Genomic DNA, 12,010 nt, shown 5'->3' with positions numbered 1-12,010 from the left:
AAATGTGTGGGGGATACTTTCTTGGCATGCTTTGGGCCTGTTAGTGCCAACTAAGCATTGATTATACCATGTCAATCTATGCCACAAATAATAGAGGCAGTTATTAAGGCAAAAAAGGTCCCAACGCAGTACTAGCAAGGTGTAACTACTGAAGTGGCCAGCGACATGATGGTAAACAAGTCAGAAAATAAATATAAAATGTTTTTTGGTTTGTTTGTTTTTTAAATTTCAGGGATTTTGTTTTATTGTTATTGTTGTTGTTTTTTATTTAAATATTGTACAGCGATGGTAACGACTATTAAATCTCAACTAAAATGTTTTTTGCAACTTTTCACAGTAAGTTGCAGTATCTTCACGTCCTACCAGGGGGCGCAGTTTATGCGTTGTAACTGACATTTTTGTCACTAATTGTGGAAGTAACTGCTGTTGCTGCAGCAGTATACCAGAAGACTTCTTCTGGTATAATGACCTGAACAAAGGCAGTTCATAGTTCATAGCATTACACAAAGAACAAACATGTGTTATTTGAGTAATGACTGGGTGTGGCCCAGTGCAGCTTCACCTCCAGCATCCCGTTTGTTTGAACACAACAGTGCAGACGGATAAATCCACCATCATCAGCTTGCCCAATGAGAAGAGCGGGGGGCGTTCCTGGCGTTATTTCTCCGCTGGCGAGTGAACCACAACAAACAACGGAGATACACCGGATGGCAAGTAAAACAGACTAAAACACACATCAGGTAAGCGGTTAGCGGAATGTTAAACGAACGTCTGTTGGATATTTAACGACTTCGACGACTGGCGAACCGTCGATCCGGTTTTAATTAAATGTCTGAATTACGTTTGGCAGCCTACAGTCGACGCAGAATACGGGTTTTCAGAGTGTGTTTACATTTTTAAAAAAATGTATAAGCTAAATGTGCCTATTGTTTGTAAAAATAAAGGCGTAAAAGCCGCGTTCCACCGGCCGGTACTGTGTGTCCTCGGCTAGCCTTAGCAGCTCAGCAGTAGCAGTAACAGCATGGCGGCCTTTGCTGTGTGTCGTGTATGTAGACAACAGCCTGGGTGAGTCTGGAGCATTTCTTTATAGTTTTATGTTGAGCAACCCTCAGATGAAACAGCGTGAATATCCAACGGTGTGGAAAAAGGCAACTCAAACATGACGGTGCTATACGTGTTGAGAAACACCGGCCTACTTTACGGTTTAAAACAAATACCTAGAGTTCTTTACTATGAGGATATTAGTTCAGGCAGAACTGCCAGTTACTGGTCATTTACTTAAGTGTACTCACATGAAATCTTAGTATATTTGAAACTATAGCTGGCGTATTAATACTTCAGCAGTTCTTTGATATTAGTGTATGACAGACCAATATTAACCACTTTATATAACACGTTTTCTTATATTATTATACTTGAATATGGCACTGTGCTTATTTACATTACATTATTATTTACAACTGCTGAGTAAGTAGTGTTTTAAATACCAGAGAAACACATGGGCCTAAATTCCAACTATTTTATCATCAGTGAGACCGAACACAATACAGAGACACAGAGCAGGCAGATAGCAAGTGTGTGACTTGCATGTCCAAAGCCCCCACTGGATGCCATTGTTTTGACAATACATAGTCAGAAAGCCATGCCAGCACTGCTAAAATGAGCAAATAACCTAAGAGAGCTGGACAATTTGAAACTGGTTGTACTGGGAAAAAATAAAATGCACCGGTACCAGTGCCCAGCAGCATCTGTTTTAAATGAGCACAGCCCTAAAAATGCCTCACACTGCAGTAAATGTACTTTGGAAAATATGGAGCAGATTTTTCCTGTTCAGTGAACACGTCTGCTAGTCATTAGAGTCAGATTGATTTGACAAAGCAGTCTTAAAGCAATAATATCATTAAAAAAACAGATTGCTCACATATTTATAACCTTGAAGAAACACATCACACAGCAAAGCATATTTATGAGTCCTCAAGTTATGTCTGAATTATGACTATTAATTCCTAGTTATGGCATTCTATGAATGTAAAGCTGTAGTACTATGCAAAAGTTAATTTGCCCATCACTTCTTCATATTTTGTTGGAGAAATAGGAAATAGGTAGAGCAATTAATAGGGGTTTCCAGTTACATCATAGATTTCTCACTGTAGTCCAAATCAAGCATAACTTGAGGCAATTTACTCTCTCAACGGTCTCATGTACTAAGTTTGTTTCAGTCTATACAAGTTAATATTTTATACTTTAAAAAGAGCAAGTAGGTCAGTATTTAGAGGTTGGAGAGGTAGGTGCTAGACACCATAGTTTGCACCAACTCCCGTTCCCTCCTCCCCCGACAGGAAAGACTTGTTGTATCAGTTTGATTGGATTATTATCTATGTATCAGTATCTATTAGAAAGTACTCATTTAGGGTTGGGTTTTAAAAACTACTCATTAGATTTAGGAAAAAGACTGGTTTGAGTTAAAATACAGCAGTTCCCGCTTCTTTTAAAACTCTGTTACTCTGTCACTGTGACAGTAAAGTCGTACTGACGGTGGAGAAAAGAATGTGACAGTTTGTCTGCGTGACCATGAGCAATTCAATTACTGTTTCATTCCTGTCACATTTTGCCATGAGAGTGGTCTAAATATTTAACTTACAAATGTGTTAGTTAAATGTATTTTATACAACATTGAAAAATAGAGAAGAATAGAGTCTATGTTTGAATTCCAACAGATTTACAAAAGACTTTTGTGATGAAGTTTGTTTCCCTGGGAAGTGTTTACTGGGATACATCCAGATCTAATTTTACATCCAAATGGCTCTCTGGCATGTGGTTAGTCAGCATGGCGTGCTGAACTTGTGCAGAAGTTCCTCTCTCTGTATGTTCTTTTTTTTCTGCTGATTACAGACAGCTGCAGCTATGGGCAAGACCCAGTCACTCTTAGCTAAGCAAAAAGACGAGAGTCAAGATGCTCTGACGGAGTATGGGGGGAGTCACACAGAAGAGGATGGAAAGAATGGAGATGTGTCTCAGTTCCCCTATGTGGAGTTCACTGGACGGGACAGCGTTACCTGCCCCACATGCCAGGGCACTGGCAGAATCCCTCGTGGTAAAGCTTAGCTGTTAAATGTTTAACTGTTAAGAGTTTTTTAAAAGCAGAGATATTAAAGTACCCATCTGTACAAAATACCCATGAATCAAGTTGAAATTTACAAGAATACCATCCCAATTTATTATAAACCTTTAGTAATGGCTTAATGAATGCTGTATGCATTTGGTTTTATCAAGTTTGACTGACAACTCTGCATTATAAGGAAACATGCAATCCAACTGCTTGCACATTTTCATGCAAGTGTTGCTTGCATTTGCATCACCCTTTTCCACATGTCACCTCAATTTCCAACCAGTAAGAAAAGCAAGGACAAAAACGGAAATATTGCTTACAAAAATTGTTATAACTTAAAGTCGAAAGTTATAACTTAAAGTCGTAGTTATGTTCTTAAGACCACAGTTCTTTTCTTGGCAACTATTAAAACTGGCTTGGCCTGCACTTGCTTATCACTCATACTTAAAACCAGATCTGGAACTCAGGACTGCACATTTCTGCCAAGGCCAAGTTTTCTGGATCAAGAGGAATATACTGATCTAAATTAGTTTATTGATATTATCAAGTTGTCTCCCATTTGATATGCCCTACTTCAAAGAGGTGGTTTAATTACTTAGGTGCCACCATTAGAAATCTTTGGATGTAGTTTTAAAGCAGTGATGCGAAATCGATTCCAGCAGTTACACTTTTTTTTTTAAACTCATTCAACAGGTCAAGAGAATCAGCTTGTGGCTCTGATTCCATACAGCGATCAAAGGCTCAGACCAAGCAGGACGTAAGTCTGCATTGTGTGCTCTTTTTATAAATTAGCTGCCTTAGCTGTGCGTGTGATGAAACTAAATGAACACACAGCAGCACAACAGACTTTGAAGCCAACAGCTGTTTCAGCTTTTGACTTCTCCTTTCAATCTCCTGCAGAAAGCTGTATGTCACAATATCAGTCGCTCTGTGCCTGCTGCTGTCTGGCCTGGCAGTTTTCTTCCTATTCCCTCGCTCCATTGATGTCTCCTATGTGGGAGTGAAGTCTGCCTATGTCTCCTATGACCATGACAAACGAATTGTCTATCTCAACCTTACAGTAAGTGTGAGCACTTTATAATAAATGATACATAAAATATATACAAAATAAAACGTAATTAATAATCTAACTGAATTTACTGATAGTATTGCATCAGTAGAATGCTGCATGGTTTAATTCTTAATTTTGAATTACGCATTTTTTTAAAATATTTAAATTGATGCTAGCATGCTTAGACAGGCAATGACCAAGGACAGCTCTAAATCAATAATGTTTGCTAACAAGTTTGCCATATTAACTACCTTCTTTTCTCTAGAACACACTGAACATCACCAACAATAACTACTATGCCATAACTGTGACCAACATCACAGCCCAAGTGCAGTTCTCCAAGACGGTGATAGGGAAGGCCAGGCTTAGCAACAGCACAGTGATCATACCACTGGATGAACAGCAGGTAGGTTGATATATGTTTTCTGTGTTTAGACCACTTTTCTCACATATTTTCTCCGATAAAATCTGGGTTCTCCTAAATGTTGAAATCCTCTTGAATCAAATATGATGCGTTTTTCTCTCAGGAAACTCACATGATTTGCACTAACCTCAAACTTTATTATGCATAAATGGAATTTGTGCATCAGTCGGCTTTGTGTGTTTTTCTGAATTTTCCAGGTTCTATGAAACAGCCTACATACACAAACACTCATAAATATCTTACATACAATTTCCACTTACCACAACTTGGCAACCCACAAGCTAATTCGAGGTGTATGTGTGCATCTAAGACCAGGTTGATGCTAAAGGCGTCAGTTCACTATGTCATTCCTATTGTACTACTGCAGCACCTTCTTACTGTGAAAACACAGTACAGGGTGAGGCTTTAAAAACATGGGGAAATAAAGTAAAGGCCTTTGTGTGAGATGAGTGTGCAGAGGTCATCTACAAAGTTCAGCTCTGGAAGATGCTTCAAAAATATACAATTCACCAAAACCATTTCACACATTACTGGTTTGTTAGTTATGGTAGAAAATACATTTTTTTAAAAAGGGGGGGAAGGCTAAATCATTAAAATCACTACAGCATTGGTGTTCTGATAGATATACCATAGCAGGCCATGTAGGAGGTTACCATTTTTCTGCACCCCAGTGTCAGTATTATAATGTTGCAGTGTAGTTTGGAGATTGTCTTGATCACTTGGCTCAGTGAGCCCTAAAAATGTACAACTGAGTACAAAGTATCCCTCGCAGTTTCTGTTTGTTTTTTTCTTGACTTTCTTTATTTTGCTAGTGAATTTGAAACGTGTCCAGCTGCGGCTTTTCTGTGTGCAGTTTGCATGCTCTCTCTGTGCTCGTGTGGTTTCTCTCCAGATGCTGTAGCTTCCTCTCACAGTCCAAAAACATGCATAGGTTTAGGTTGACAGGCAAGTCTAAATTAGCCATAGTTGTGAGTGTGAGCGTGAATGTTATCTCTGTGTTAGCTCTGCGATAGACTGGCGACCTGTCCGGGGTGCACGCTGGTTTTCCTCTGTAACAGCTGGGATAGGCCCCAGCCCCCCGCTGGATAAGTGGCAGAAAATGGATTTTCAAATCTAATATCTTTTCTCTCTGAATTGTGTTTACAGATTGATTACATGGTCCCCACCATCATCGCTGATGAATTGAGTTACATGTTGTGAGTATCTTATTTGAAGTCCTATTAATAAGGCATTTTACACCCAGATCAGTATCATGTTTAATCTTACTTGTCTCTCTTTCAGTGACTACTGCACCTTACCAACAATTAAAGTTCACAACATAGTGGTCATGATGCAGTAAGTATGACAAGATATTGAATATTTTTCTTTTTATGTCTGATACTGTGCTCAGCTGAGCATCAGTCTTTACTCTCAGCTCCCTCCTCCACACTTGCATAACTTCACCCACACACCCACACACACTGAAGATCTGCCCAGAGCAAACAGCCTTCTGCTGTGGGGCACTGTTCAGATCAGCAGAAGCCCCGGGCCTTTGGGTGCTTTGCTCATTTACACGTCAAATCTGACTTGGAAGCAGACTGTAAATTTAGCAGTTAACATTTCTCCTAATTAATTCTCTGAATCGAATGTCGGGGAAGGCAAACCGCTGGTCTCTAGCCAAGTATCATCAGTATCATTGCACTGATGAATGCCAGTAAAAATGAGGATGAGAAAAGCAGCCAATATCCTAAAACCTAATGTAGCCTTTCAGTGGTTTTATATCTGGACCATGATACAATAAAGGTCAGTTGTGACTATCTAATCGAGTGTCTTGTTGCAATTGAGTGTATTCATTTGCCTCTAAAAAGACTTTTATTTTTAAAATCCCTTCAGTCTGTCTTGAATATTTTAGGAAGATGAATCAAACAGTTGGATTTATAAGAATAACTATAGTATACATAAGAGAAAATTATATTATGTCGTATACACTTGTAAAAATGGGGGATGGGTCAGTTTCAGACAGATTTTCTTATGTTAGTGAGGGAAGATGTCACTAATACTGTATTTTTTTTTTTCTGCGTTTGCAGCCAGTTACAAGAAAAGGGTGATCTTAAAGAGTCGGGTGCTACAACAGCCTAAGGCAGAAGTTCAGTATAAGCTAAATAACGCCCCCACCCCCAAGTGTGAAGAATGCAGAATGACTCTAAAAGAGTCCAAGAATAGATTTTCTTTAAAAAGTCAGTTCTGACAGAAGTAATGATGAGCAAAGTTATTCAATCCCCCCCCCCACGCACACACACACACACACACACACACACACACACACTTCAGTGTTAGGACACTGCCGCTCACAGCTGACAGTATGAAAATGATGCCGTGTCTTTGTGAGAAATTATTTGCTTGCACTAGTAATTGACTCTCTTCAAAAAATTAGGAAGCAAGTGGATGTTAAAACTGGTTTGATAATCACTTCTGCTATTTAAACAGACAAGCATACCAAGCAAATAAGTAATTATATTAATACCATGCAGTGACATGCAGGGGGAAAAAAGCTTGCGTCTTGCTGCAGTCTGGCAGAAATGTCTTAAGCTAAAAGCAGCACTGTTCTGTAGCACTCCCGTACACCTGCGAGTGTTTCTACAGCTCCATGAGGCTGCTAACCTCATTGATCACATTATTATAAATGTCAGGCCAATGAGGTAATGTCAATAAAAAAATTTATAAAGCTTTTGGCAATACCAGATTTTCAGATGGACTAATTTAAGTTTTACCTCTAGGAAATTTTAAAATCCATGAAACTACAGTCTAAATGTGCAGAGGAAGCAGGGCTCTTATCAGCTTTATTTGCAAGATTTGCGACACCTTGGCAGCAACTACAGCTTTCTAACGATGCACCAATGCAACTTTTCCCAGCTCTGATACGACACAGATCTGTTGGCTTCATGCATTTTTCAATGTCAAGTACTCATCTGATACTAATGTTAAATGAATGATCTGTTTTCACAGTCACTCTGAGGATCAGACTGGAAGTTAATTTTTTACATAAGACAATGTCAGGCTTTGCTTCACTGTTTTGTTTAAATAAAATGTAATAAATCCAAGAATGTAAATTTAGTTGATTGGCATTTCTTAGTAAAATTAAAAAATCCCAGTGAGACCAAAGCAAATACAGGCGAAGGGGGGGTCACTGTTTTCATTGTTTGCACCAATCTCTTTTCAGCTCACTGTGCGACTCTTCACAACTACTGTTTATTCTAGTTTCTCCTTTGCCTGCTCTCAATGAGACTTTTCTTACTATCATGCAAACTTGTCAAGTGAGGAGTGGAACTGATAGCTGTGAAGTCATATTCCTAGGAGTCGATTTTGTGATGTTATAAGTACAAGGAAAGCCTCCCAACCAGTTTTTGACTGTAATAAGAGCAAGAAAGAGAAGTCAACAGGGTGTTATCTGAGCTTTTCAGCATGACTCACCTGAAAAGCTGTGGTTGGCTGTTGGTGTAGCTAACTGCTGACACTTTGCTCCATGCTATCTCAGATCTCCTGCTGCTGATGCATGTTGTAGTAAATGCAGAATAACATAGACCTGAGGCCTGCACTATGAAGCCAGATTAATGACTTAGTGAGCAGGTCCAGGCTAAAGGTTTCTGTGTCATAAAAGTGGATTTCTTTTTATCTGACTAAGTCACTGTGGTAACTTAGACTGAACAGATAACCTGCTTCTGATCAGATTATGTTTCATGGTTTCACTGATTCTTTTATTTACAGCATGTATTAAATGTTATCTAGATTATCTACTGGGGGAATATGTTTTATATGTCCAAGTCGTTAAGCCGTACCACCGCTTAAACCACTGAAGCACCTGAAATGTATACTGATTTATTTTGTTATGCAGAAATTGTATAAACCTTGTTGTACTTGATTCTAATCTACTGCTTAGTCTCCTTTACACTGCTGGACGCTACAAGAACAGACAGCAGGAATACCTGTTCAATCCATAAAATAGTTTTCACTTTGATCTGCTGACAAAGTGCAGCAATTTTAATTTAGTTTTAATGTTAAAATGGATCCAGTTTACAGTTTCAGAGCAGCTAAACAGCAGCACAGAGAGCGTGCTCAGAGATAAAATAACTTGAATTCAAATGTTTTGGACTACTCTGTGCACGAAACCACCAGATTAATGATTTTCTGCAACATTATATAATTTTTTTTTGTTTTATTTGCAGTGATGCATTTTGCTGTAATGTTTTTTATCTTCTTAATCACAATTTTATCATCATCATCATCAGTTGATAATGCTTCTGATTGGAGTAGACAGCACCTATTATGATTCTTTCATGCAGAAGAAGAGTCACATGACTTGCAAAATGCCCAGTTTGGTTTGAGCACGCACAGAGCCTGATGCATATACCCCTGCCTGATAGAGGAAGCTGATAAACCCTGTTCTTAACTGTGATAACAGTTCTCTCCAACTGAGGTTTGGGGTTTTGTTAGGACAGCTAGCATAAAGAAAGCCTGGCTGTGTTGAATTTTGTTTGTAGTCTACCCCTCAAGTGAGGATCAGAACAATAAGCTGTCCAAACCCAGCAGTCAAAAAGTCAACTTCAGAAGTTGTTTGTTTTGAAGATAAAATGTGTTGTTTCTTATTGATTTTTACTGTGCTGAATCCAGATTGATCAGATTTGTTACTATTTTCAAGATATTTAATCTTTTTAGCTGTTTATAGGTACATGGCTGTGATAGTTAACTTTTAATCAGAAATTGTAAGCTCTTCATGGACGCTTCATATGATAATGTTTCCCCTTTCTTTAATTTTCGAATAACTATGAAAAACTGCTCTGTGCAGAGAAGACTTGATATGCCACATAGAATAACATAGAGGTTTATTCCACTTCAATTCACAAGAACGCTGCACAGAATTTATTTAGAGCTTAGGCCAGAACAAGATGTTGAGTCTAGGTGTGATAGATCTATAGATGGAGGAAATGCACTGGTGTAAGTTCTGAGCTACAGTACTTTCAACAGCAAATAATGATAGCAGTGATATCAGACTGCTGCACAACTATTTCCACTGATCTCTTGCACTTTGATCATGTTTGACTCTTGTTTGCTTTTCAGGGTGATGGTGACAACGTCTTACTTTGGCCACACGGAGCAGGTCTCCCAGGAGATGTACCAGTATGTGGACTGTGGGGGGAACACCACCTCGTTGCACGGGCATGTGCAGGTCTACCAATAAGGGAAGCAAAAGAGCTTAGGCATCAGATACTGCTGTTGACCTCCATACAAAACATCTTTGCTTTTAATTTAGTCGTAGTGGCTCATCAGTTTTTAAGTCCTGAATAGTTTATTCTGTTTAGAGGACAAACATGATGTTTAGAATAGACGTTTTGCAATAAAACCACCAAACGATGGTTTATCCCTCGTGAACCAGACCTGTAAATCCTCCTCATGGCCCATAGACGAGAGGTTTGTAGTTTTTCCAGGCTGGTAAAAACAGAGCACATTATTCAATATTCAGTATCACTCCTCTGTATTTGAAATACTGGAAGCAATAGCTTTACTTACGATGCACTTTAGCTGGACCTTTTGAAGAGAAGGTAATGTCAATATTGCTTAAATAGAAGGGGAAAGCTGCTCACAGCCCCTCTCATTCTACACCACTTTATGAAATCGTTTCTAAAACGTGTGAGAGAGAATTGACTTTTGAAAGTAAAACTACTGAGGTGTTCCTAATCATTCCTTTCTGCTCTTATTTGACTCCTTTCTACAAACAGCCTCTCTCTTTTTGTTTCATGAATTTTGTTAGTGTGTAGAGCAGTACAGCAGACTCACGTCATCACTGATTTATTCTAAACTTTTAGTTTTTGTGCGGTGTGTGTGTGTGTAACTCTGTTAATCATCAGGTTAAAAGCGACGCGTGACTACTCTGAAGACCTTAATGAGCATATTTTACTGAAAAATAAAATACATTTTTCACTTGATAAGAAAATAACTTATAATAATATTTTTATGTCATAGGCTTATTCATACAAATGTCACCTTTTTTTTAAAATTTAAATTAATCCTATTTTTGTGGGCCATGGTGTAATTTGCTGTTTTGATCACATAAATATAATTTCTTAAATCAACATGCAAAGTTTCACAGTTTAAATCGCTGCAAAATCTCCACATTTCTACACGTCATTTTGAAGAAAGTAAACCGAAATCAAACTGTTCGTAATATTCCATAAATGTGAAAGTTTCCCAGCTATTTTCTAACATCTAAACAGTGGTTTTGTGTTTTTCATGCATGCCGGTGACAATAAAATCTATTCATTTTGAGCGTTTCTTGTGTTTTCTTGGTGTGCTTCTAATATACTGTGTACACACAGAGTGGTGCCAAATGTCTCACTCAGCTGAAGTATGAAGGTCTCCAAATTCTTACCTTTTCATTACTCCATTGTTATTACTGCACATTAATACTTGAAACTGGACGTTTAAAAGACAAGAAAAAGTAGGTCTTCATGTTTTCAAACATCTGCATCCAGTCCATTTCAGTGGACTGGATGCAGATGTTTGAGCAATGAATAGGAGATAAAATTTGCAGGTTTCTTACAAATGTGCGAAAACAAATTTCATCTGATCATAAATTAGTTGTCCATAAATGATTTTGTCTAGAAAATGTACCCGACATAAACATCTTCCTTTTATTGAGGATAACAGGGTTTTATTGTATTACACCAAAAGAACTACACCTGCAGTATCCTCACAACCCACCAGGGGGCTGCAGCTATTGTAGGGTGACCAGATACTGTACTTTTATCTGGAACTTGTTCTTTCTTCTCACAAAATGAAATAGTGTCCCATATTCTGATCTAGTTCACGAGCACATGTCTCCAAATAACGTTTTCTCTTTGACATTGTCTGTGCATTCCTACTGAAACTCAGAGATGAAATTTGGAAATAAGATTGCAAATTTGCAGTAATATTGCAGAAGACCAGTGACAAACTTTAGCGTAACTGTCCTTCATATTCCTCATGCCAAATCTGTTTATCTGCCTCTTAGCATTAGTACGGTGTCCCACACAAACACACTCATTAATGTTGTTGGGATCCTGTCACGAACCTATTCACTCCAGCAACTATCCACAGAGCTGACGCACACACATAAAGCAACATCTATTAACTTCCATTTATGCTCATAATAAATTAGAATTGAGGATGTGGTTGTAAAGCTGTGTGTGTTTAAGCTATTTATTAATGATAATAGTAATATTTATTACTGTTTTCAAAGAACCTAATTTTGTTCTCTGCTTTCAAAACTTCTTTCTGGTGTTATCCATCTGTTTGTTTCCTAAAGCGAGAGGCACAGGCCCCTTGTGTATCATGGTATGTTCACATCTGTTGCAGTCATTAAACCACCAGCTCACTTCCACTCCGGGATCCAGGTCACAGGTCTAGACCAGAG

At 38.4% G+C, this 12,010-nt stretch overlaps 1 protein-coding gene across 1 annotated transcript; it reads left to right on the top strand.

Moving 5' to 3' along the window:
• The first annotated feature begins 515 nt into the window (after positions 1-515).
• Positions 516-10,884, top strand: tmem106ba (transmembrane protein 106Ba). Its single transcript, XM_086312292.1, has 8 exons — positions 516-740; positions 2,893-3,094; positions 3,803-3,866; positions 4,010-4,169; positions 4,426-4,566; positions 5,731-5,780; positions 5,866-5,919; positions 9,679-10,884. Exons 2-8 carry the CDS (start codon positions 2,905-2,907, stop codon positions 9,797-9,799), a joined length of 780 nt encoding a protein of 259 aa, XP_086168418.1. The 5' UTR covers positions 516-740; positions 2,893-2,904; the 3' UTR covers positions 9,800-10,884.
• Positions 10,885-12,010: the final 1,126 nt, after the last annotated feature.

Source organism: Aulonocara sp. 'chitande type north' Nkhata Bay, linkage group LG11, assembly GCF_057382095.1.
Source record: "Aulonocara sp. 'chitande type north' Nkhata Bay isolate Kocher_YH1m ecotype deep benthic linkage group LG11, A_spYH_male_GT1.1, whole genome shotgun sequence".
Classification (NCBI taxonomy): domain Eukaryota; kingdom Metazoa; phylum Chordata; class Actinopteri; order Cichliformes; family Cichlidae; genus Aulonocara; species Aulonocara sp. 'chitande type north' Nkhata Bay.
Note: the sequence above shows the minus strand (reverse complement) of the source record. Positions and strands in the feature narration are given on the sequence as shown.

Excerpts from the sequence above, each read along its gene's own strand:
- tmem106ba (XM_086312292.1), top strand. The coding sequence starts at position 2,905 with ATGGGCAAGACCCAGTCACTCTTAGCTAAGCAAAAAGACGAGAGTCAA. Across the intron at positions 4,567-5,730 it reads TACCACTGGATGAACAGCAG|ATTGATTACATGGTCCCCAC; the intron begins GTAGGTTGATAT and ends TTGTGTTTACAG. Across the intron at positions 5,920-9,678 it reads AACATAGTGGTCATGATGCA|GGTGATGGTGACAACGTCTT; the intron begins GTAAGTATGACA and ends TTTGCTTTTCAG.